At 40.6% G+C, this 27420-nt stretch overlaps 1 protein-coding gene across 1 annotated transcript in view; it reads right to left on the bottom strand.

Annotated features, from left to right (window-relative positions):
* eys (eyes shut homolog) overlaps positions 1–27420 on the bottom strand; it is a 178648-nt gene that overhangs the window by 39251 nt on the left and 111977 nt on the right. Inside the window, exons 39-40 of the mRNA XM_075477841.1 lie at positions 24992–25162; positions 6650–6800 (exon numbers count right to left, since the gene is read on the bottom strand). Coding sequence (XP_075333956.1) covers positions 6650–6800; positions 24992–25162 — 322 coding nt within the window. The remainder of the gene's footprint in view (positions 1–6649; positions 6801–24991; positions 25163–27420) is intronic.

Here is a 27420-nt window from a genome sequence, read left to right as displayed (position 1 = left end):
GGGTCATTCTTCATATATTAGCATAACAGTACCTGATTAGTGAGGGATTTCAGAAAAATCGCATTCCTCCTACCGTTTATTTTAACAAGTCACAGGGATATAACAAGATCCAAATGAAAAGAGTGAAATGATCCAATATTGCAATACATGTCTTTGCGCAGCAAAAGCACACTAAGGAGAGGTATGAAACATCACCAAGTTATTACCAAACCGTCTTTTGCTGAAGGCGGTTGATGCATATTTTGATGTTTTGTACGGTGGATTTTTATTTGGGCTGTTAATGCTGCAAAACCAACCCCTCTGAGACACTGTGAACATGCTCACTAAGCAAACAGGATGATGTTACTTGATGAGCTCTCGTGAGCGCATTGAATGCTCCACCCAGCTAATTTACACCGGCCTCGCTGTAAGGAAAAGATGACTGTACAACTTTAGTTGGTCCAGTGGCCTTACAGCTCCACACACACACACACACACACACACACACACACAAAAACACAAGCCCGGTGACATCACCCAAACATATGAATGAAGTACAAGACAAAGAGACTGTGGTTTGTGTGATGCAGAGATGCAATAATATGTCATTCTTATCGGGCTCCCTGTGCAATATTCCCTGCTGGGTCTCGCAGGACCAACAACAGTGAAGTCCCAATTTGAGGTAAACAAACAAAGATGTATAAATATTTCATTTTCTCCAGACACATAAAGCCACAATATGGCAGTGCTCATTTTCACTTATTCAATCATCATTTATGCATTTGTTCATCTGGCTAATGCTCTAATCATAAGTGATTTGTCATCTCTAACATCCTCATTTAGACTGTGTCTGGTGTCTTGCTAACTCAGGGCAACTGGAATACAGAAACTTTCCTGACGATCAGCGCTGAAATATTACCTGCAATGTTTAGGGAGCTTGTTAAATATTTTCAGCCCTGCACCATCACACAAAGGTATTTGTTAAACCTGAAGTCGGGGTTTGTTTTTACAATCCTGTTTCGAACGTGCCTCCTTTGCAGAAGATCAGCATTGAGGGAGGATCATCATTAAAATATTAGTACTGCATAAAACATCTGAAAGTATTGGCAACAGATGGCAGTAAAACATCATGCACCACAGTGGTACCCTTGCAACAGTTTTCACTGTCTGATGGGCAACATGTAACACTTTTTTTTCTTATTTAAAACGGCTTTTTCTTCTGACCAAATTTCAGATTCTCACCACAAAGAAAAAAAAAAAGAAAAAAAAAAGATAATGTGGAACATAATTTGAGAGTCATTTAGTAATTTAGAGTCAAGAGACTATCAGCTCTGCAAACAGACACCGCGCATTGGAGTTTAATATCCATGTGCAGACAGAGAAACTGGCTTACATGTGATAAATATATAGAGAAAACAAGTACCACCTGTTACTGTGATATTGATATTAACACAACAGGTTGCAGAGCTTCATCAGATATATCCGAAAAGACGGGCACATAAAGCCCCATATGGCTAATAATCATGAAACGTCATCTCAAACCACAACACCTACAGCACAAGGCATCAGGAGGGATTTGTTTGTTGGCTTTTCCCTGTATCAGACCATCATCTGCACCTGTACAGTGCCTGTAATGCTGCTCTGGCTCTGGTGCAGTGACTTTCTCACATGCAGCACTGCAGCATTTGCTGCATAATTTGTGCTGTGACTGGCAAGCCTCAATTAATTTGGGCAGCCTGTATTCTATCATTATATCTCCGGCAATACAATTAAGACAGCTCACAGCGAGGCTTTTGGCACGGTGGGGCTTCACAAAAGAAACTCCAAGTGAGCAGGCTTTGCTGCCGTTGCCTCCTCAATGAACCAGAATGTCGTCGATTTTAAAACCAAAACACTCTGTATTAGGATCTCACTTCTCAAGTGCACACATGACTTTTATGCTTATTCAAATAAATGTTTCACTAATAACCTTCCAGCAATTAAAGCCCAGAGGGAGAGTGCTGAGAATGGGCTCCATGTATTGTTAACATAGTTATGGAGAAAAAGTAATCAGTAGTTAGTTAATACTTTTGTAATTTTGAGGATTCCTTTACCCACAACTCAGATAACCATCTATAGCAGCTGTTATTTTAGGTTTGAGTCAACTATATCACAGCTCATATCTCACATTTTCAAAAAAGAAAAGATAGCATGGACAGATGGACACTAAAGAGCGCTCTTAACTCTTTATTGGAAAGCGTTTTATTGGAGGAGTTGACTCAGGAGGAAAAGGAGTTTTTGAACTGGACTGTACTGGACTTCAATTCGGACGGCTGAGCTTCTGTGACTTTAATTCAAATAAGTCAGACGCCCAAGATGTCCTAAAAATGTCTTTTCAGTCTTTCTTCTCACATCACACGTCTGTTTTCTTCCCCTTACAGCCGCTGTTGCTAAGCGACATTTCACACCCACGTGCGCATTTGAACAACAAAACTTTTCAATGGTCAGTGGATTCCATAAGAGGTTCAGTCATTTGCTCCAGATTAGTGACTGGAAAAAAACACAACTGAGGAGATCTGAGGAGAGGTTTAACCAAAGGTCACAAGAACTGTTAGGTAACATGGTTTTGGAGCTTGACCTAAACACTGTGTATAAAGTAAAATATAAAGTGTATACACTTTCTGCTTCATCATTCTTATATTTGTCATAGATTTGGTTGATTGATCTTTGGCTTACCCTGTGAACATGTCGCAGTGTCCTCCAGCAGGACACTAATAGAAAAAAAAAAGTGGCTTTGAACACAACTGTCAAATGGGATGTTATATATATATATATATATATATATATATATATGTATATATACATACATACATCCATACACACATTACATTACATTACGGTCATTTTGCAGACACATACAACTGTGCTTCTGACCTACAACAGTACTGCCATCGGCTCATAAGCAAAACAGGCAAGGTCGAACCTTTACATTCTGTCATCAAGTACAACACGACCATTTTCATAGCAGTAGAATTTGGAGAAAATTGCAGGTGTGATAGCTAGATATTCGTGCAATATTAATAACACGAGAGTCTCTAAAAACATTAGATCAACATTAATGAGGTACTTGACACCAAATCAACAGTAATCATAACAGATATTTCCACAAAATTAGGACCCAGGTGTCCAAGAGAAGGTGAATAATCCCATCTTTCAAAGACTCACATGTGACACGGGAAGAAATGTCATGCAGCGGAACGCTATGTGTCACCCTCAATGATCCTTGACTGTGTATGAATAGAGAATATTCCAAAAGTGAATATCAGGCACAACGGGCTTCAACCAATAATGGTCGAAGCCTCACAAATGACCAGGGGAGCATTTGGAATCTGCCACTCTGGAAATTTAATCGTAGCGATATTGCCCCAAACATCCCTTAAGGAAATCTTCCCAACATCAAAAAGCAAGCCAACAGCAAACATGTCCTCCTCAAATGAAAAATGACACAGCACCCCCCCCTCCCTGCACACTCCACGCTGTGAATTGATATGACAGCACAGGGCACTTGTGCAGCGTCCTTTTATCACTTGCCAACTTTCGTCTGTATTGGAGTTTTGCAGCACAATTCATTCTTGCTAGAGATTTGAAAAAAAAAAAAAAAAAGGGATAGTAAAATGCAATCTTTTGGTGTTGTGGTAGCGTTTTGCTGCTTCCTATTTGTAATCAGTCTATTTGTCTTATACACACCGTTTTGCAGGGCAGCCATACTATCATATTCAGAAAACGTACATGCACATATTCATTAATATCGCTCCTGAATAAATCCTAGTTATATTATCTCACTTTCTTGAAATAAAACTTGTGGTTTCCACATAGACTGCAGTTCAAAACAAATTAAAAAAGGAGGGTAAAAACAAATTCAGGCTCCTTTCTTTGCATTTTACAAATGGGTCTGTTCATGTATATAGCAGCCTGTTTCTATTGTTACAATCATTTTTAGCACAATCTCAAAATGTGATTCATTCAGTTATAGTCAATGTCGCAGCAGGATGTTGAAGTCCTGATTAAATATTCACAATGTCTTTTTTTGCATTTATTGGGAGATGATTAGCTGTATGATGGCGTGTAAAGGCTGTTGAACAGAATTCCTCTATAGCTCGGAAAAAGTGTCAGATGGCATTGTCAGGAAGTTGTAAGTTGGATGTTGAATTTAGGCTCGTGTACATGGTGCAGGGATAGCAATATAATGTGAATACACAAGAACAAAAGACACGGCAGTTAATGCAATTCAAACAGCCTCTTCAGTATGCAGCAATTATGTAATTATCAAAACTGTAGTGCATTAAAGCCCAGCATTGATATACATAAGGGCCCCTTTTTCCCTCCAGAATACAGAACTGAGTGTTGCACAGAGGAGTTGCACCATCTCTCTTAATGTAAACAGTACTGCATTTGCACAACCAACAGCTTGCTATGTGTGTAGCACGAGCAAGTGATTTAACAATATTTGTATGAGAAGAAAAAGCAAATGTTTTCCCTTTCTGGTGTTCTGCTCGACTATAAGAGCTCGGATTATATAGGGCTAAATACAACCACTGCCCGGCACTGCGTGGATGCTGACAACTACGAGTTAAGGTGGCTTTATTCAGTGTTGCCATCCATCATGCAGGGAAAGTAGATAGTGCTCAAACATGACTTGATGATGTCATATACTCATTTGCATATGAATCAAACTGCTGAACTGATCAAGAATAAATAGAGGCAGAGCTCTGCAGCAGGTCCTCTCTGATTTATCCCACTGGCTCACTTGGCCCCACAGTGATGAGCTTTTATCCTATGTGTGCACTACGCAGGCTGAAGATCAGCCGTGTACAGGGAAGCATTGTTTGCCAGATCTATTTGAATGAGACCAGCATGTAGTGCAGATGGATGTGGATCGAGTTTAACATTTTGCACAAAGTCTTGCCAAATGTCTATGAGCCAGCCAAGTGATTTTTCACGATAATCCGAAAGTGTCGTATTTATTCCTTGTGCTTTGAGACACAAGAGGAAGAGATGTCTCACACTGCTAAATTAAGTGACAAACAGCAACATGGCAACAGCAGCTTCTTTTAGATAACTTCATTTTTATCTAACAGAGCTAAAAACATTTAACTCCAGCACTGTGCAAAGAAAAGCTTTTACATCAGGTTTGTTATTATTATGTTGCACTGTATTTTCATACCACATTATCTGGAGAGACCACTTCTTAGTTGTGTTTCTTGGTTTGCTTTTCCACTATTACATGGGCACATCAATATGAAGATGGACGTGGCTTATAATTTAGCTGCAGAGATTTGCAAGTAGTACTATTTATTTTTCCTTTCCTCACCAACAGTTCTGATGCAAAATAAAACTGTGAAGCTGCACTCATTCTGTGGCGTTTCAGAATGTGTAGTGGTGCGTAAAAGTCTGTGAACCCTCCTTCAATTTAGAAAAGAAGACAGAAATATCAGACTTGGTAATGCGTTCACTGAGAAAAAGGATCCGAAACAACATATCCTTACGTGGCATATGAATGCGATCTAGAAAAAGCAGTTAAATCAAAAATGATATTACAGTCAGGTGATTAGATGGCATGAAAATCATGCGGGCGTCTGTTTTTATTTAAAGATCTGCCATCTATCATTGTTTGATCCTTACACCAGACATGAGTGGAAGTGTTTCATAACACATGCAAAGGAGACTCCAAAACACGAGAGCTGTTGTAATCAGACTGGAGAAGAATTACAGAACCATCTTTTAATGATATGGACTCCAACCTTCCCCTATCAGACAGACTGTGTACACATGGGAGCAAATTTAATTATTATTGTCCATGAAACCTCAAAAGGGACCAATCTAAGAAACTCTCTCAGTTGACCAAATATCCCAAAATAATGATACTAAATCATAATGTGAACCATCTGTAAGTAATCTGTGGATGCAAGGGGCTGTAAGAAATGCCTTGAGGCAATAATTTTCATAGTTTTGCCCAATTTTGCATTGTCAAATACAACAAAGTTGGACATACTGTGAACTTGTTATTGGAAAACCGCATGTTTATGAAGACACATGCCAGCATATGCCCCCTTGATGAAGTAAACAGCAATGTCCAAACATTCAAGGTGAAATTTGTCTGATGGTGTAAGCCGTTTTTGGAATCCCAAATATATGAAAACACAAATGTGGACAGCCTATGGACAGTAAAGGCGTTTGAGGTTTTCATCAAGATGACAATGACATTTGACAATAAAATTTCTTGCTGAACATATTTAAATAGGAAAGCACTGAACCCTGTACATGACGGAGTCATGGCTTAACGTGGATCTTTGATCTCATCTCTTATTTTGTCATTTATTAGTGAATGGGAAGATTACTAAAGTGTTCATGTCTAAAAATAACACTTATTTTTACATAGCAGCTGTTAAACTGATGATATTGGATTTTTACAGCTGACCTGGAACGGTGCATCATTCAGTTATAACGCTTTTCTGGAGACACCTTGCATGACAACAAAGCTACTAATCCTGCTTGCCACCCTTAGCCAAAACAACAGCAAATGTCTGAAACATCCTGTTAACAAGCATTGCAAAAACGCCTTCATTCTTAGACTGTGAGAATGACTGAGACAACAGAACATCAAGGAACAGACATGAAAGGCATTACGTACCGGACTTTGATTGTTGTCCATCTGTTATCATTGATGATCTTTTCTGCAGCTGCATTCAAAACACGGCTGCCACCACAACCAAGTTTAGCAACAGGGCTCCCATCTTGGAGAAACACATGAAGGAACCGATCCCCAAAGTTCTGCTCTTGGGCTGAAGTGGTAGAGGAAAAAAAAAAAAAAGTGGTTAATACAGTTTCTTTTTTTCTTTCAATTACCAAATTCCACAAGTACAAGTTGTAATTTTTATGCCATGACTCTAAGCTTAAGTTAGATATTTTATATATTTGAACGAAAATTTAAATAAGATCTGGTATTATTAGATTGGATTATATTTAACTTATAAAAGCATAGACCTGACATTTCAGTGTGGTCAGCAAATCCTTATTCCTCTGTCATGCGAAGCAGCAAAGACAGAAGCTTTACGTACTGCACCAGTGTCAGCCAGTTGGACTCGGGAGGGTGTTAAACGCAAGGTCATACTTGCTGTGATCAATAACAAACACGTGAAAACCTATGGGAGGGCTCGTGTCCGCTAACAAATGTCATTTCACAGCCAATAGGTTTGTCTCTAGACAGAGACTCACCAAAAGCCAGTCGCACTGCAACGACCTCAACAATAAACACACAGATGCCGACATTGCAATGTTTCCTCCATCTAAGAATAACTCGCAACATAGAACTGACCCAGACCTGATAATCTATAAAATGTTAAAGGATTGAGGCAGAGGCTTGGTCTGCATGCAACACTACTTTTATTTCCAAAAGGATTCAGCTGGGAAGCATACAAATCATCAGCCTTAGCAGAGTTAAAAGTGAAAAAAAAAAAAAAAAGAAGAACACAGAAATCTACCCAAAGGGCACAGAGAGCTCATTTAAAGAAGTCTGGAGAATAATCATCAATTCTCATTGAAGAATTGAAGAACCTTGTGCGTTATACTCCCACCTGCACTGCAAGGGGAAATCGTTGCGGAGAGAGGAGAAGGAGGACTAATTTCATTGTTGAAAAGTTTGTTTGAGGATAACCTGTTATAGAAGGATGCTTGGCTCTCACGTCACCTATTTAATCCGAAATGATTGACAGTGCGAGAGAGACCTTGACACACCAACACGATCCTTTCAGAATTCCAGCTGTAAGGGGCTATTCCTGTCTCACATAAAGCACAGCAGTGTATGTACAAAGATTGCACCAATGTGAGCTGAATTCTCTCCACCATACAGTCTTAAAGCAGCACTATGCAACTTTTTCATGGTCATAAAATTGCTTGGCAATCATCAGATAGCTTGGCTGACCCGTTCTGATGAAAACGGTGACATTTCCATCTCCATCTGGTGGCCCTAGCCCGAAACAGCGCTTGCAACTTTGCCTGTGGCGCCGCGTGCTTTGTTTACCTCTGGAAGTCTCGCGACACACGAGAGCCGAGAACTACTGCTTCACGGCAGGTCTAAAGGGCTCTGAGCCGAGCCACAGCCATTATAACGAACAGCCTTGCCACTCTCTATTAAGCCCCATTGTACCGGCTTTTTGGCTGCAGTTCCACCAGAATTCCACTGGGGGCGTCGGTGGAGACCAGAATGAATGGGGCCCAATGGAGCTAGATGCTACAAATGGTCAGTTTCACCTAAGTCTCCTCAAGAGCGCTCAGATTTGAATGTAGTTTCTGAGAGCTCAACATGGGTTTCAAGTCAAAAATCTACTGAACGAGTACATATATCCCTTTGATTTCTTACAGGTTGGCTTCTTGTTGTCCACCACGCGCTAGCATTGTGCTAATGACAGCGCTCGACCAGAATTACGACCAGAGGCACCGCTTGACGGCTGGCTCCATACCAAGCGACAACAGAATTAAGATGGACTTTTTCCGCTTATGTTACCACAGCCTAAGAATCTGTGATGTTACCACACATTCTCTCTTACTACAGCTCTTCCTTGAAAACGCTGCTGCCTTTGAGACCAACAACAAGCAGGATTGTTGCCGTAAAGCGGCATCTCCGGTCGTAAGCTATGTATGACGTCATATACACTTCAAATCCTTTTCTTAAGCAAATGAGTGGCTCTAAAAATCTAAAACTCAGCCATGGGTATTTTCTAAACATCCTCTTTCGAAAACAACATTCGAATTACTAGAGAAAAAATTATATCTTGAGATAAGGGCACGAAAGGGCGTATAGCTCCATAGGACTCCATTCATTCTGGTCTCCAAAATTGAGCGCCCCACGTGGAAAAAGGGTGGAACTGCAACCAAAATCGCCTCGTTGGAAACCGGAAATGCACCGTGAGTGGCGTATCTGTACTATTATAGAATCTGTGGCCGAGCCAGGGAGCCTGATAAGACACACCTCTCTCCATTAGCTGTCGACGGCTAAATTGAATGCGGTTAGCTTCTAGAGTAGTAATATATAATATGGCTAGACTGTCGCCTTATTTTCTACGGAGCTCCCCCTACAGCTTTGGGGTGTGTATTGCATGGTAAACAAACCCCGTATTACTGAAAGTTGCATAGTGCCGCTTTAAGCATAGGTTTTTATTACCTTTATGTTACAGGTTGGAAGAAAGCAGCGAATTTTCTGCCATAAAGAGATAAAGGCTTTCTCAACACCATTGGTTGGACAATCGCACGACAAGCGGAATGATGGCAAATTCCTGCACCTTATTCCAAGTCTTGGAATAAGGTGTCTAGTCTTTTCTGTGGCTCGGAAAAGCCTCAAGCTAGCAGCTCTCACTTGTGAGACAGGATGCTATCACTAACTAAGTCACTTTCCCAAAAACTACATCATTCCACAGCAGTACATCATATCACAACAGGAGTTTCTGGTTCTCTTGCAAGTGAGACGGTGCAGTGGGGGAGCAGCAGACATCAGCAGCAGCATTAATCCTCTCTTACTGTGGTCTTCAAGGGGGAGGTGGAGCGAGAGTGCACACCAGTCCCACACTGCCGTCTGAAAAGATGCGAGGAAAGGGATGGCAACATTAGAATGCGGCTCTTTGAGGGAGACTGAGATAGAGGGAGCCTGCCACTCTTACCACACTGTGAGGGAAGACATGCTTGCAGGCCAAGGGTCTGAGCAGCAATGCTGCTCTGTTCTAGAGACCTTAAATGTTTCAGCGTTTCCAACAGGGCACATAGAGCAGCACATTTCAATTGAAATAGAGTAAGTGACAGGGGACTACTAATCCAAAGGGAGCTACTGAGTTGGCGTACGATTGACCTCTTTGATTTTTCAATGACAATGGTGACAGAGGCACGACTCTCAGAAACTGGGCTGAAATAGGACGGAGGTGCGAGGGCTGAGAGACAGTCTTGTGTCTTAGCAACGTGTGTTTCATCTCTGCTGAACTCCTGTCATGGCACGGGTGGAGGATTTAGACACCAGAAAAGTGTGCAGTAGCTGAGCTTGTTTCAAGGCTGCGTGGTAAACTGATAGGAAAACTTTGAACCAGTCCTCCGGGGTAAGAAGGGCATCGAGAAAATCCCCATCTCTTTGTTGGAGGGAGGCTATGCTTAGCTTAATATGCTGCAGTCTGATAATGCATTTTCTAAGCCGACTTGGAAGTCTTTCTTGTCATAAGAGTCAACAGAGATGCACTTAGCAGGGCCATATTACATATTATAACTGCTTTTTTAGAACAGGTCCCAGGAGGAATTATCCTGTTCAGATAACCTGGTGTTTTGTTGAGTGGAAGGCCAGGACTCTTCCCCTCTGAAAATATCAGCAGGTAGCCATGGAATTATTCAGTGGTGTGAAATAATCTTTTAAACATCAATATGCTTTGCCCGATATATGGAGACCAATTTTTGGTTCTCTGGTTTGCAGTTAAATCATCCTGCCAACATGCTTTTTTCTTTCAGAAGCACAATCTCTAAAAACAGTTGTTATTATAGATTTATTTATTTTGAATCACTAATTGTAAATATGTCTGTCCCTTTGAAATATCAAATGCCTAATCTTTATTTAAAGGGGAACTCCGGTATTTTCAACATTAAGCCTCTTTTCTGAGTCGTCTGCAATGTTTTAGAACCCCCCTCACCGCTTTTTTGATGTTTACTGCTGTCTCCGGTATTTGCCTAATTTTGATTCATCTCAACCTGCTTCAGAATGGCAAGTCATATGCATGTCTTAAAAGGTCCGTAAAAGCACCATAAACGTCCGTTTTCAAAATCATCAACTCACCGGAGTGGTTACTGGTGTGCACTGGTAATCCATATCAAATTTCGTGGCGAAAAGTTGCTTCTGTCGTGTGTTATTTGACATTTTGTACTGGATGTTCGTTGATATTAGTCCGCCACCGCTAAGAAAATAGTGCGAGCATGAACGAGCTGCCAAATAACACACGACAGAAGCAACTTTTCGCCACGAAATTTGATATGGATTACCAGTGCACACCAGTAACCACTCCGGTGAGTTGATGATTTTGAAAACGGACGTTTATGGTGCTTTTACGGACCTTTTAAGACATGCATATGACTTGCCATTCTGAAGCAGGTTGAGATGAATCAAAATTAGGCAAATACCGGAGACAGCAGAAAACATCAAAAAAGCGGTGACGGGGGTTCTAAAACATTGCAGACGACTCAGAAAAGAGGCTTAATGTTGAAAATACCGGAGTTCCCCTTTAACTGGATGAATCTCTTTTGAGTTAGCAAACTGGTCAATAAACTGTTTCTCCTCTTTTTTCCTGCAGCAACTTAACAAATGTACATGTCCTCCTAGAGCAGGGGTGGCCAACCCGTGGCTCCCGAGCCGCATGCGGCTCTTTCTTTCATATCAAATTTTTTTTTTTTTTTCCGCTTCGTTTGAGTTCAATACGGCAGCAGTCTCCAACCTTTTTTGCTCCATGGACCGGTTTAATGTCAGACAATGTTTTCACAGACCGGCCTTTCAGGTGTGGTGGATAAATACTACAAAATAAAATAATACAACTAACACAGACTCTGTGGTATTTAGTAAATATAATAATAAACTTGAATCCACTGTGTACTTGTATGTAATTTTATTAGCAGCGTCCTCCTGACGTAAAATCCTCTTTGCCTCCTAACGCTCTCTGGTCGCTATGGTAACGCTTAAACATGCCTTCAAAATGCAGCTTTCTTTTTCTTGGTGGTCACAGCCTCTTCTTCTGTCTCCTCACTGGGAAGAAGCTTTCCAAACACGCCTGTTTTTGACTCATTTTGCTCGGTTCGTGGGTTTAATATCAGCGTTGATGCGTCATGTGACCGAGACGAGCGTTAAGAGTCAAGAACAGACGGATGGAACGGAGAGAATTCGGTCATTTTTCAAAAATAATGTGGCTCTTTGTGGTAACACAGTAAAAAATGCGGCTCTTAGTCTCTGACCGGTTGGCCACCCCTGTCCTAGAGAAAGAAAAAGAAAGTAAATAGATAGAGCAATGCTGAAAAAGCTCCCAACATTAAGTCAAATCACATCCCCTTTTGAACATAAACAACTTCTATAGTACTCCAAACTGCCTTTCGTTAGTTCCAAACTGCATAGGCGTATCAAATATTGCATTCTGAGGTCATGACACATCTACAGTGATGATATCATTTTAGCCATTTGTCCATTTCTTTACCTACAAAGGCTGATGGAGGACTCCAGGATTATTAAAAATGGAGATCTGCTTTAACAAGAAAGAGACAATTTGGGGAAATTGCACCAGACCGGTGATCTTTGAGTTGGTTTTCTGTCAAGCTCAAAAGTAATTATGAACTGCACCTTTCTGTTTGTAAAACCCTGCATTGCCTGCAAGTACATTACATTATAATGCCAACCATTACAGTCAACGTTCCCCACTGTGGGATCAATAAAGTTTCTCATCTTCGTATCATTCCTTCTCAGTTATCTACTACACGCTCTCATTTACAAAGCTGAAAAACACTGAAAATACTCCCTTGAGACAATTAAAAACATAAGAAATATATAAATGCAGTGTTCTTCTGATGCTCAGATTAAAGCAATTTATTTTGTCATGTACTATAGGTTTGCAGTGAGGACCATGATGTAAAGTTGTTATTTCTTTAATCAATTTATATCACTGTACTACAGTGCATATTTCTGCTCCTACTATTTATTTGGCAGGAAAATACTATATATTGTGCTGTCAAAAGGAAGGTTATTGAGGATGTGGATCTTTTTCTTCGTCGTTTGTGGTGCTGGTAGGAATGGAATGAGAGGAAATTTGACTTTTTTTGACTGCTACGAAGCTATAATGGCTACTTTTTAAAATTATTTTTATTATATTAATGGCAGATTTTTGCACAAAAATGCAGGACTGATGCAAAAATGTCTGGTGGTACATTACCTTCAAATATAGCACACAAAGTAACTAACCCACAATTAAAGAGGGTTTTTATGGATAGATGACAACTCAAAATATAATTATGCCTAGCAAATAATCATCATTCTCATTTCCAAATTGAAAATCTAGTAGAGACTGTTGTGATTTAATGAATGCAGGAGCAAAGGCAACCAAAACAGCACAGGTGCGACTTCCTGCAACAATGACCCTTTGTCTGCTCTCGCAGCAGTTGTTTCCATGTGGTGCCATAACTCATTTGTCGACAAACATTTACTACAGACGTCAATGTTGCCCCATCTTTTATTTTTCTATTTTTCCTCTGTAAGGATATTGTTTTGTGCTCTCCCCATGGCCCTGTTACTGCGCACTGTACCTAACAGAGCGTTCGTCCTTTTGTCAGAGCCCGTCACCTGTTCTCTCCCTCTCTTTATCTCTCTCCGTCTCACCCCACCTCCTCATATTTCTCCTCTCGAGCCGACAATTGAAGTCCAGGGGGGGAAACTCACGGGTTTTGCTTCAGGCTGAGGTGCGAAAAGGAGAGAGGAGAAAAAGGGAGCAGGTCTCAGGAAGAGATTCTTCGAAATCTCAATGCGTGGCTTTTAGATTTTCTTCTGATTAACTTTGTGCGTTTCATCTGGAGAGTTTTCTTTTCAGTTCATGTCCTCAAATGTTAAAAAGATTTTAAGCCAAGAGGCATTAGAAGATAAAACCTAGCTTTTACCTGGCTTTCTGAACATATATCTCACGCTCACACTCTGCTTCCTAACCTCCAAAGTCAGTGACAGGGAACCATCGTAAATATCACGGAGAACAGACAACAGACTGATTTGAATGAATATTATGACTTTGCTTTGTAATTTACTGCAGTGTTTGCACGCAACTTGGAGTGAGGAGACTGCTGGTTCAAAATGAAAATGGCATCAAGTTGACACAGCAGTCAGTTTTTCAAACCGATCTATATTGTAAATCTGTATAGGGTCTCTCACACACACACACACACACTTAAGATCCACACAGCGAGATAACTGGTGGCAGTGAATATATGAGGAAACTTATGGCACGGTGGAGGTGAAACAATTCTGCTCTCTTGACATTGAATGATTGAGGATCAAGTCATATCCAACACGTAAAAAAATGGAATTCAGTGTGTTTTTACACTCGCTAGTTCTATGATCTTTATCTTTATCCTTTCCTGGGCAGTTGATGAAAATACGCTTCATGTCATCTGCTACTGTCATTGTCAATCAATTTTTGTTACAGAAACATAATATGGTATCATATAAAACATTTGATATATTATGTCAAAGTTTAGATGTCATTACTTGTCTCCTCTTCCAGAGCACACACATGATCAGAATATCAAGAGAGCAACTTGAGAGCAGCTCTCCACAGCTCTTCTCCATAGTTTTTTTTCTCCTTCAAAAACCCATCTGAAAACAAGCATTCATTTCAGAGTAGCATACTGACAGCTTCGCTTCACAATGATTTTCGCAAGTTGTGAAGTTGGGCGATATTTGTCACCCAACTGTGACAAACATCGTTCTACATACAGGGTCAAACGATGTGTCCAAGCAACAATCTGAGGTTGAAACAGGACTTTATTGGATTATTAAACACAGCGAGCTCACAGCTGTATTCATCAGTGGACCTGTACCACCCGTCAGAGGAGGAGAGGAAAGATTCAGCAGGTTGTTGGCACTGAATAAATGGCTTTTATCGGCATGTGCTGACCACTCAGTGAATTTTATCAATAATTTTAACATTTTTTGGGAACGCAGGCATCTTTTAAAGACAAATGGAATTAATTTTAACAAGCCTGGGGTGAAACTGTTCACCTCCAACTTATTTTACTTCCTACGTCATCCATCTGTGCTCTGTGCCAAGACTGAGATAAACGAGGAGTTATCTCATAGAAAGGAACAAACAAAGCCCAGCAGAAACCTTGAGGAGGAACTCCATCTGCCGCCACCTGAGAAGAGCTTCGGAAAGGAGAGACATCAGAGACGAGAAGATTTGCCCCCAACCCTTTCAACAGCACCAATGACCAGGACCTTCCCCAGGCCCCCAAACAGGTCATCGCGCTCCTCACCCTCCCTTTCTCCCTCCTCGTCTCACCGGAAATTCACTGAGCAGATGATTCAATGCTAAAATGTTAAATGTTATGGATGCTATTGATCCCATTAAGGTGAAGGTTATCTCTGGAAGGAAGAAGTCTCCATGGCGAAATTCCACACTGGTGAAAAATGGGAAAAGAGAGTGTCGGAAAGCTGAGCGCAGATGGAGAAAAACAAATCTCCAGGTTCATTATAGCATCTATGAAGAAAAACTTCACTCTTATAATTTACAACTGAGGAATGCAAGAAAATCCTACCTCTCTGACATCATCACCAAAAAAAAAAATCATAGCCTTATTTGCTACAGTTGACAGGCTAACAAATCCTCCTGTGTTAGTGGCAACTGAACTTCATTCCATCATGGCCTGCAATGACTTTACAAAATTCTTCACAGACAATATCCAAAATATTAGACAAGCAGTTGCTACATCAGCAGCAGGTTCAGCATATGTACCGTGTCCACCGAAAACCCGTTTAAACACCATGACGCAGTTCCAACCCATTAACAGCAAAGACCTGGAGGACATCTTACGTCAGCTGAACTCCTCCTCTTGCTGTTTAGACATCCTGCCAACAGCTTTTTTCAAAAGGGTCTCAAAGATTTTGGAGTCAGACCTGTTACTGATCGTGAACTTGTCTTTAATGTCGGGTGTGTTTCCAGAGCCACTAAAAACAGCTGTAATCACACCTCTGCTGAAAAAGTACAATCTTGACAAGACACAAATGAACAACTACAGGCCTATCTCAAATCTCCCATTTTTAAGTAAGATCATTGAAAAAGCGTTTTTTCAACAGCTTAATTACTTTTTAACACAAAATAACTGCTATGATACCTTCCAGTCAGGTTTTAGACAGCACCACAGCACTGAGACTGCTCTGACCAAAGTGTTTAATGACATATGTCTGAATGCAGACGGTGGAAAAATGTCAGTCTTAGTTTTACTGGATCTCAGTGCTGCATTTGATACAGTTGACCACAAGATATTACTCAAACGACTGGAGAACTGGGTGGGTCTTTCCGGAACTGTACTAAACTGGTTCAACAGGAAGTACTTTGTGTCAATAGGTAACTTTACATCTGAGCAGACAAGAATCACATGTGGAGTTCCCCAAGGTTCCATCCTGGGACCTCTTCTGTTTAACATCTACATGCTCCCACTGGCACAGATTATAAAAAACAACTAAATAAACTACCATAGCTATGCAGATGACACGCAGATATACATTACAATGTCACCAGGAGACGGAGGCCCTGTACAGGCTCTTGGTAAATGCATTGAGGAGATTAATGACTGGATGTGCCACAATTTTCTCCAGCTAAACAAAAACAAAACTGAGGTAATTGTCTTTGGAGCCAAAGAGAAACAATTACAGGTCACTGCAGAGCCTCAATCTATACACCTAAAAACTACCAACCAGGCCAGAAATCTGGGTGTAGTGATGGACTCAGACCTAAATTTGGGAAAAACACATTAAGGCAATAACAAAGTCAGCCTACTATCACCTTAAGAATATATCAAGGTTAAAAGATCTGATGTCTCAGCAGGACCTGGAAAAACTAGTCCATGCATTCATCTTTAGTAGGCTTGACTACTGTAACAGCATCTCTACAGGTCTACCTAAAAAGTCAGTTAGACAACTGCAGCTTATTCAGAACTCTGCTGCTCGAGTCCTCACTAAGACCAAAAAAGTGGAGCACATCAGTCCAGCTCTGAGGTCTTTACACTGGCTGCCTGTCCATCAGAGGATAGACTTTAAAGTTCTGATGCTGGTCTATAAAGGTCTGAATTGTCTAGGACCAGAATACATCAGGGACCTCCTGACCCAGTATGAACCTTCCAGACCCCTCAGGTCATCTGGATCCGTTTTTTTTTAATCAGTTCAGAGTCAGAACCAGACATGGAGAAGCTGCATTCAGCCTCTATGCTCCACATGTCTGGAACAAACTCCCATAAAGCCTCAGATCAGCTGAAACACTCAGTCCAGGTTGAAGACACACCTATTTTCAGCTGCATTTGAATAAAGCTCCAAATCTGAAGTTTGAGTTTCAAAACTTTATTTGCTTTTTATTTCTACTGTTTTAATGTCTCTGTTAAGCACATTGAATCACCTTGTTGTTGAATTGTGCTATACAAATAAACTTGCCTGAACTTGCCTTGAAATCCCCAATTTTACATTGCAAATACAGTATTTCCCTGTAAAAAAGAACAATGATACTATCAACATGGTGTGCTGAAACAGTAACACATATTAGGCACCAATATGTTTGGAGTGAAGCCAAAATTGAGAAATGTTTGAATTGAGACATTTGTCTTTCGATGCTAGAATTCTTTCGGGATGAAAGGGACGACCAGATAAAAGTCATTTGGAATGAAACTGACAACCGTCAGGAAGAAAAGGACATTTTTACTTAAAGATGATGCTGCTGCTAGTAAAAACATGACATTGTGATAGTAACAGCAAAACGCACTTAGTCATTTATTTTTCAACATTACTCCAACCGGCAAGAAACTGAACAAACTTCTTACCAACACATAAGTGTCACAAGGATCTACAGACCAAATCAATTAGTATATGGTGACATACGATGAATCAGATCTGTCTTTGGTGCAGTTATATAGCTGCAGTGATACCAAACCTATGTATATTATATGTTTGCAGTTTAACAGACTTCAGACTTTTAGCTGTTAAAGCATCCTATTCACGAGTCTAATTACCATTTTCAGTGTGTATTCAAGGTTTAACTGGCTGCCCTTTCAAGTAGACCAACATTATATAAAGCACCCATTTAGAGTTTCTATGAGCTGGCTAATTAATGGCTCTATAAATACAAAGATTTAAGCCTTTGGTGGAGCACCAAAGCAGCCATCATGGGAGGCCAATGTGAGCCCAGAGAAAGAAAATGTCAAACTATTATTACTCTATGGAAAATGGGACTGTTTAATGGTAAAACCTCCTTTTTCCCCTTTTTTTTTTTTTTTTGGTAAACACACTGTTAGCATCACGTTGCTAAAAGCATCTAGAAACAGGAAAGTAACTCAAACGATCTTTGTCATTTCTTCTTAAATCTACATGTTGAAATGAAGAATGCGGCACTAGGTTTGCTGGAAATACTCACGTAGCTTAAAAAAGAAAAATAGTTTGAGAGTGTGAGAAAACATCACATGTTTTGGGCTTTTTGAACTTGCTCCACATAGTCATCACGGTGACTGAAACCAGCAAAACCCACATTTTGATCAAAGGAGAGTGCGTAAACCCCGGGGGGCACTGCGATGTTTAACAGGCCTGGAAATGTACAGTAGATGAGAGGCTGTGAACCTGTAGACGATGTCACAGATAAGAGGTTGATCTAGGTCATACCGGGAAGATGAATGTTATGATGTCTGTGCCTGGCCTGTGCGGAATAAATCAACCTTGATCGCCACACAATGCATGGTGGTTACACTTTAGCTGGACTTGCACCTGACTACTGTAGCACAGGAACAACGGCAGCCTCATAAAAATCAAGGTGGCTGCAGTTTTTAGAGCGAGGAGTTGCAACTGTAGTCCAGTGAGACACACGCTTGGATGTTTTTTGGAGTTATTAGAGGACCTACAGCCCAAGGCGTGCATGCAGTGCCTTCACCCCTAACCCGGTTGGTATTTAATATATGCATATATGGCTTAAACAGATGTGTAATAAAGCTAAAGCTGGATTAATGAAGCAATGTTCTCATGCCTCAGCTTTCTTAACCCCTAAAAAAACCCCATCCCAAAACCACTAACTCCTCTCCACCGGAAACAATGCTCTATTGTAAGGAGGGTCTACTCAGAAGCGGTCTGGCGCACCTATCCCAATCTTCTTTTGTAACAAAGGTGGAGTGTGTATGTGTGCATGCAGGTGTGGGAACAAAAGAGCCGACAGGCGGTAGACATACAATGAAGAGCTAAAGGTTGATGTAAAGGGTGAGTGCAATCCCATCTCTGCACGTGAGTGACCAGCTCTTGAGGATTCTTTTGTTTGCTTTTAGGTTATAGCTCAATCATCAGCAACAAAACATCAGAAAGGCTTCTCAATGGCCCGGAAAAGGCAAGGCTACATGTAGTCCTTCACCACCAGTGTCATGTACTTCCCTTCTGACCTGATCTTTTCAAAATTACAAAACACATGATCTTGTTGTTGCACTTTAATGTTCTAGCTTATCTAAAAGATATCAAATGCAGACTTTCTTCTGCAGGCTTGGAAAAAAACGGTGACCGCCACGGTCGGTAATAACTAATTGTAACTCAGTTTTTCTTTATTAATATTTTGTATATATATATATATATATATATATATAAATGAAATGAAACGGATAGCTTCAGCATTTACTGAATTTTATTATCATGCAAGTTTAATTACAGTAGCTACTGCGCAGTGCGCAGACATACTGTAGGCTAACTCAAATACAGTACGTAACTTATTCTCTGCTGTGCCGCCGGTGCATTTTTTTTCTTACAAGTCTGAAAATAAAGTTTGAATTCAATCCGCCTTTCAGCACCCCTGCTAGGATCTATGCTCCTCCGTGCCGGTGTTCTGTCGATTTGTGGCGTGCTACTTGCCGTGAAAACGAAACTTAGAAAATCGGCTCGGCGCATGCGCAAAACCACAAAGTAGCAATTATCGACAAGTAGTAGCCTGGCTGACGCGTCCACAATCTCGATGAGATGGTGGTCTGGGAACTAGGTGTGCATTTTCTCGTATTTGAGGCGTGGTTTACGAATGCCTAGAGCCGTTTATTGGGCGCTACGAATGTCTATCAAATGACGTCAGGTTCTTCCCATGCTGCTTTGCGCGCGATTCATAGCCAATTGTATCACTTATACCAGATGACGACAGAAATTCGACGAGGAAGAAGAAAAAAAATGGAAAATAAAAGTAAACTTGCGCTCTAAGCTACTTAAATTGACAACAAAGTAGGCCTATATGCTATATTCTACATGAATTTTTATGTTGTAGAGTGAATTTATTTTAATAATGGAAATATTGAGCAGCCTTGCTTTGTTGTATACAGTAGTAGATCAACCCTCATCTTACTTTGAAGCTCCCAGCTCCCAGAAGTGACGTCGACGCAGCTTTAGCAGCAGAAAAGCTATTAGGCTTGTGTTGATAATAATAAACTCCTGGACTATGTACAAACTTCCAAATGCATCGTTTTGTGAGTACAGACCATATTTGTACTACTGTAGAAGTTTGGTGTCATGACATGTGATTCTAGTGTGGTAATTTTGGAGATACTGCCAGGGTCCGTTAGCGCTTGTACTAAGCTATTCGGGATAACTCGGTAACTCAGCTGATGTTCAGCCAATATCGGAAAAACTTCGGGTGGGCTACTTGGCTGGATATCACGGTTCAAATGACCCTAGGGTGAATCTACTCCGAAACACTTTCTAAGGCTGCATTGAACGGTAACGTTGTGTCCGCTGTCATGTTGGATTAACACTCTACAAGCTTCGGTGTAGCGCATAGACGTCGTCATCGTCTTGCTGCCCCCCCCGTTCTGTGATTGGTTCCCAAACTCTGGCAAAAATAAGGGCGGTGGTTTCCAGGCTGACTTTGCAGTGAGAATGAAATCGAGCGCAAAGCAGCATGGGAATTCCCAGGCTAGTAGGAGAAATCGAATGAACACCGGCCTCCCATCTTACAAGAACCAGCCTGGAGCTTCCAGCGGTCACACGCGCATTCAATCCGCTCTCCAGCACCCATCCTCGGACACATGCTCCTCCATGACTTCCTTTTTCCAGCCATGATTCGCGCGCTTGCTGCCCAGTGTCAACTCGTTACGTTAGCTAGCGAGGCAGAAGCAGACGTCCAGAAAGGAATCAAGGGAGTAAAAAATAAAATAGCTACACGTAGTTTTAAAATTATTTTTGCACATGTTTACATTCATAAAATGGCCAAAAATGAACATTATTAGCGGATTTCTTGATTACTATAAACAAATTATTTAAACAGCATTTGTATAGAAATGATTCTGTCCCAAGCCTTTTGATCTATATAAGTGGTTGATTACTATATCCGTGACCACTATAAGCGGTTTCCACTGTATGTACAGCATTTCAGTGTAACCAGCTGGTAAGAAAAAACAGACTTTAAAGACAGAAAGTGTTTAGAGGAATTATACCAATGTCTGACAGTAAAAAGAGGAAGGAAAAAAAATATCATGTCTCTATACAGTAACACTACATAGTGTAGACTGTATTTTCTTTTAAGTGTATCATATCATGGTCACAACTCTTTAGTTTATTGTAAATTCACTGCACCAGGAAAGGGTTCAACCACAATTCCTCTTTAGCTACACCATTATGAACAGCGACTTGCTCTTCATAGCATGCGGCATGACAGCACATCTGCCCTTGATTTGTCAACACAAGGGTTTAAATCAACCGGCCGACCTGCTTTACTCATGGTGAAACAGCTTTACTAATATGTTGATAAACTACAACACAAGCTACTGAAACATTAAAGAGCCACCAAGATTGAGATAGATCAACCCAATACAACAAAACATATATTTAAGCTTGTGTCTATAAACTTAAAATCGGTCCAACTGCAGACCTCACTTCTCAAGTCCCCCCGTGTGATATCACCATTCAGCTCCCTGCAGTCTAATGGCTCTTTTCCATTGCCGAGCAATTCTGTTTATTCTCTCAGGTAGTACTTATCTGTTGCTCTCGCAGGTGTGTTTTCATACATGGGGGGTGATTAATTAAAGCTCCCAGAGCTTTGTCGCGTGTATGACGTAATTTCACCTGACCAATCAGTGGACAGCACTGATCACGTGACGTTTTAGTGTCGGCTCCGCCCGACTAGACCCACCTCTGAAGCAGGTACTAGCAGGTACTAAAAATCGTAATGGGTCCCACCTTCAACCCGCAATGGAAAAGCTCCCAATCAGGGTAGAGTCGTACCGTGCCGAGCCGTACCGTTACGAAAATGTTCAGTGGAAAGGGACATAAGAGATCTAAGGAGCCTGAATAAATGGACTACACTTTCACTTCTTTCACCTTAACAGTCTTCTAAAATCTATTTCTCAAAAAGATTTGAGGCAAGAGTAAACAATATAGTTTCCCAATGTTCATTTGAATTAGACCCATAAAACCTTGTTTATTTTTTTCGTCCATCTTTTGTAAGACAGGCTCTCTATTGCACTTCCAGTTATTAGAATCTTGGATTAAAATGTGGAAATACTATAGTAACAATGATGCACAGACAAAACAAATATAAAAAACAAACATTTTCTGTTTATGATATGACATTTGCAAAAAATCTAATTGTAGATTTATCAATTATCGAATTAAACAAGTGAGGTGCTTATATCATTAATGCATTTATATGGGAGTGATTTAACTTATTATGGTAGCTTGACTGCTTTGTACTGTTTTTTTTCTTTAGTTCTAAAAGCATGCAAAGTAATTGATGTTCATAAAAAAAAAGCATTACAATTACTCAATGTGCAGCGGAGTGGCTGTTTTATGAAAGCTTGATGAAAAAACTAAGCGAGGCCTCACAGGTCTCATATGAATAAAAATGAAAAAAATTGCATTGCTTCTCGCCCAAAATATCTTTAGAAACTGATTTTAGAGGAATGATGAGATGAAATTTGTTGAGTAGATGCCGCCTATTGATCTAGCAAAAGGCCTCGCCTCTACCAATACTAAAATCTACCTGGCTCAGAGAGCAGGGACTTGAGGAATAAGGTCATGTGGTGGGCCTGAGAAGTGAGCTTTGAGGTCCGGGCCTACTCATAAGTAAGCGCCATTAGGTGTCCAGAATTTCCCACCACAAACACAGAGGACATCCTGCAGATCGGCCTCTTGTTTGGCAGTCCGAGGGCACAGTTGGATAGCAAAGTAGGGACAGAAATGAGTCAGAAACCTATACAGAGAGATGATTTTGTTTCAAAACATGACCTAATCTGATTCTGGAGCAACCGGTTTGTCCATTTTTACTAAGCACCACTACTTACCAATAATGAAAACACAAGCTCACTTGAAAAGGGCTTCTGTTCCATTAACGCAATAGAGAAATTAAAATTGCACCATGACTCAACAAAGCAGGATACTATTATTATTTTCTAGGCACATTAACATAAATGTTCCCTTTTAGTTCAACACACAGTAATCTAAAGTGCGTTTAAAGACTTTTTTTGTTTGTTTTTATTGTCACCAGGTGGCTGTTTTACTGGCACACATTCACAACACTTCAAAACTCTTCTTTGAATATCTTCTTTCCAAACAAGCTTTTTCTCAAAAAAGTGCTACTCTTGAGGATACAATTTAACCCGTGGTAATGGTTACACACAGAACCCCTTCTTCTTATCAGCCAAAGGTTTTCCTACAAATTTCGAGGACATGGACCTACCAATGATGTATATATTTCACTCAGCGTTTGACATGTTGGGAAAAAACACATCCTTTGTCTTGTCTAGGCAAAAACTGCTAGCCTATCTTAGCATGAACAGATACCTTGGTGTTCACCTGGACAACTGACAGGGGCCGTCTACAAGAAGGGGCAGAGCAGACTCCACTTCTTCAGGAGGTTTTTAGGCCCTTTAATGGTTTCAGCAAGAATCTGCCTATTTCTATAAGTCTGTGGCAGAGAGAGCAATCCGCTTTGCAGCCATCTGTTGGAGCAGCAGCATCAGAGCCAGTGACTCTTAAACTGATAAAGAAAGCTGGCTCTGTGCTGGGGAACGCTCTGAAGCTCCTGAAGCTCATTATGTAAAGCAGAATTCTGCAAATGTTGCCCAACACTGCGCTCCATCTGCATAACGTAGAGATGAAACAACCAAGTGTGCTCAGTCAGAGGCTTCTTCAGCTCTGCCGCAAAGCAGGTGTCAAATTGACAGGTCACTCCAGCAATAACTCACACAGTGGCCCCCCCCCTCAATGACTAATAACTAATGAGCGTTTTGATTCCTTATGCTCCAAAATCATTTCCCACTTTTGCATTAATACAATATTCAATTTAACTTAATTCAGTGGAGATTTTAAACACTTGGATAAAGTTACTTTGAATCTGTCAAGAGTAAAGAAAATTGAAAAGCCATTGAGCAGCTTTTCTAAAGATCATTCATAAATACAATTTATAGAATTTTTCTTTTGTTTTACCAAGAGGGAATGTAAAAAAAGACAACAGTAAACGACAGTAAAAATAGTGAATCCGCCCAAGAGAAAGACCAGCTGCAAAGTAAAACTTTGTACAATATTGCATAAGTGAGATTAAGACGTGCAGCTAATTAGATGTTGTCACTTTTACACAGAGCAGGGCAAGCTGTTTATACTCATCTCCAGGATTTCCAGCTGCTGCTTGTGAAAACGGTGTTGATATTCTCATCAAACTCTCAAAATGAAAGCGGACAGATGTATAATGAAAAAAGATTGAAAGACTTCATGTGCATTAGGTGAAATGAAAATGGGGAGCAACATGATTCTGCAAATGTTAAAAAATGTCGGGCATCTTCCTCTTTTTAAAAAAAAATAAATAAATAAGTATATTCACACTAAATGCTTTTCATTGATTTCATATGAAAATGGTGCAGCTCAGACTTTTGTTAAAGCTGCAATGAAGAGAATCTATTTTTAAAGATTTTTCTGGTCACTGCACTATCCACGTTTATGTACTCAAGAGGGGGTTAGCTTTGTCTAATGCACTCATATATATATAGAATGTATATCTGTTTTACAGCAGATGATGACTGGATGGCTTGCACTGTGGAGAACGAAAAGGAAAACCTTTATGGACTCACAAGGACACGCATTTGTAAAAGGCAGATAACAAAGACATTCAGCAAAATGGCATATAAGCATTGTTCTGAATTTTTTTTTTTTTTTTTAGCCCTTATCAAAAACCTTCTGTCACAGTATTGCAGGGCTTCTCAACATTTGCTTTAAAAGACGGACCGTACTCACTGAAGAGGATGGTGCCCTGTGTAGATCTCGTTTTCACTGTCAAATAGAAAGTGGTGTCCTTGACTGCGGGGGGCTGATAATCGCTGTCACCAGAAGGCTGCAGGAGGGACGCAAGAGACTGAAGCTCCAAGTGTGACGTGCCGTCGAATGAGGGGATGTACACTGTGGTATCTAGAAACGAGATTCAATACAGTGATGAAATCATTTGTTCTGAGTGAGAAAAATAATGAGTAGAAAATGTATTTATTTTACACATGTGCACTTGTTAATATGATATTGGGTTTCAAAGCGTGATGTGGTGTACACACTGAAAAAAAACATATCTTTCCGTCATATTTTGCCCCCCTTCTGTGTGTCAATGCTCAATAAACATAAAGCAGAGTGAGCCCCCTTTTGACAACATCAACAAAAAGTGAAAGTGTAGAAGCTTCATAAAAGCAGAATTTATGGCAGAGCCGTTGTATTAGATTTCACAGGTGTTCCTAGTAAAGTGGTCCGCGAGTGTATATCTAAATGAAGAATGGCATATCTAGTAAAAGCAATGCCCTAAAGTGCTTTTGTTAGCGAAGAGAACAGCAGAAATTGGCTGGTGTTTGCCTTTGCAGCACAGATAGCTCGTCGGTGAGCAGAGTCAGCAGGGCCCTGTCAGGGCTATGTGCTAGCGTGTCATTTCCCACTGGATGACAAAGCGGTAGGACTTTAAGAAAAGGTGGAGGAGGTACAAGCTCAGGTCATCAGCTCCACAAGCCAGTGATAATCTGTTGGCCTTTTTACACAAAGGACACTGCGCACCTCATAGATAGCTTTCTGCTCAGGTCCATGACAGTTAATTCAAAACAGCCCACATTGCCATCAGCTCAAGGGATTCTAACCTGCTCCCAAGTAAAACAGCAGTTTGCACTCAGCTGAGAGCATTATACAGTATGTGTAGGCTTCCAAAATCTTTTTACTTTGAGAGAAATAAGGGTGTCCTCCTGCGAAATTTGTGTTCGCTCTTTGGGGTGCTCTGATGTTGGATCAAATGGATTCAGAAAGTAGGTTGTGGAGAACTGACAACATTTAGAACAGAGTTGAAATGAATGGGTGAGGAAAAAGTGAGAAAATTCCATAAAGTTGAAATCAAAGGTCTTAAAAGTAGCTATGGTGCAGATAAACTGTATGCACACATGCAGGAGGCCCAAGTCATTGGAAAGAAAAACGGCACTCTTAGGTGCAGGTCGACATTTGCTGATTACTTAAAGAAAAATGACGAGTTATAGATCACTTGAGTCCTATTTTTTGTACTGGAATTACACACATTTCATACTATTGTTTTAAGATATTTAGATCTTTGCAGTTGCATGGAGTCCATGCATTGTAGCCTGCATTTGATTAGTTAAGAAAAAGAAAGAGAAGCTGGTCGCAGCTCCCTTTCGTCATTCATGCTTTTTCTGTCGGGCATGACTCGACTTGACATGACATGACTCATGAACTGTTAGTGCGGTGTTGGTGGGCTTCTTTACGGCAACACGGACAATGCAGCAACATGATATCATTTGTTAGCATCAAGAGGGCATCCTAAAAATGTCCTTAACACAAGGAATCAAGTCATACAGTGAGTGAAGACATTAGCAATGGGAAATGCATAGTCTGACAATAAGGGTTGTTTGGGTCCATTTTAATTTTCAGCCACTCGACCCACACCTGAGAGGAGTTTCTGGTTATACTATTTCTCAAATGTCCATAATCCCATTTTCTGTACTTGTGCTCTATAATATATCTTCTCAGCCAGAGCAAACAGAGTGGGTGACTCCTCTGAGTTGTGCAGAGAGTTGTGTGGAACAGACAAGTCAGACATTAATTCAAACAACAAGGAGAAATTACAAACTGTGTTCTTTTTGTTGTAGAAGGAGCAGTTTCCCTGGACTGAAAATGATGAATTAATCCTATAATACTTGTTGGCTACTTCTGAGTAAGGCATATTTGAACTGGCACCTTTTAAAAGACACCAGTGATTACAGCAATCGCACACTAGATGCCCACAAAAAGAGCTGGCAGCACCAAGCCACTGTGTTGGCAAAGCAGGAAGCTGACAACCCCTCATCAGGTCCCATTATTGTCAAAGACAAAAAGGGAAACTGTCTTTTCTGTTCGGTTTTTAAATGATTCATCATTTCTCCTGACTACATTAGAGGCGGACTTCTGTTGAGGATCTCAGAAGGCATTACCTTCACTCTTGTCCAATTTGCGATCAATAATTTGATTTCCTGGGGGAATAAAAGCACAATCTTATACGGACTGATTCAGTATTAAAGCAAAAGTTGTTGAAATGACAAAAACGGGGACAATGTTGCGCTCTTGTCTTGCATTTAGTTAATCCTTTCTGGCCAGCGTCTTATATCCGACTTCAAATACACGACAAGTAAGGGCTTTAGTTGGCGAGATGCAGA

This window comes from Odontesthes bonariensis, chromosome 2, assembly GCF_027942865.1.
Source record: "Odontesthes bonariensis isolate fOdoBon6 chromosome 2, fOdoBon6.hap1, whole genome shotgun sequence".
NCBI lineage: Eukaryota > Metazoa > Chordata > Actinopteri > Atheriniformes > Atherinopsidae > Odontesthes > Odontesthes bonariensis.
This window is presented reverse-complemented; position numbering and strand designations above follow the sequence as displayed.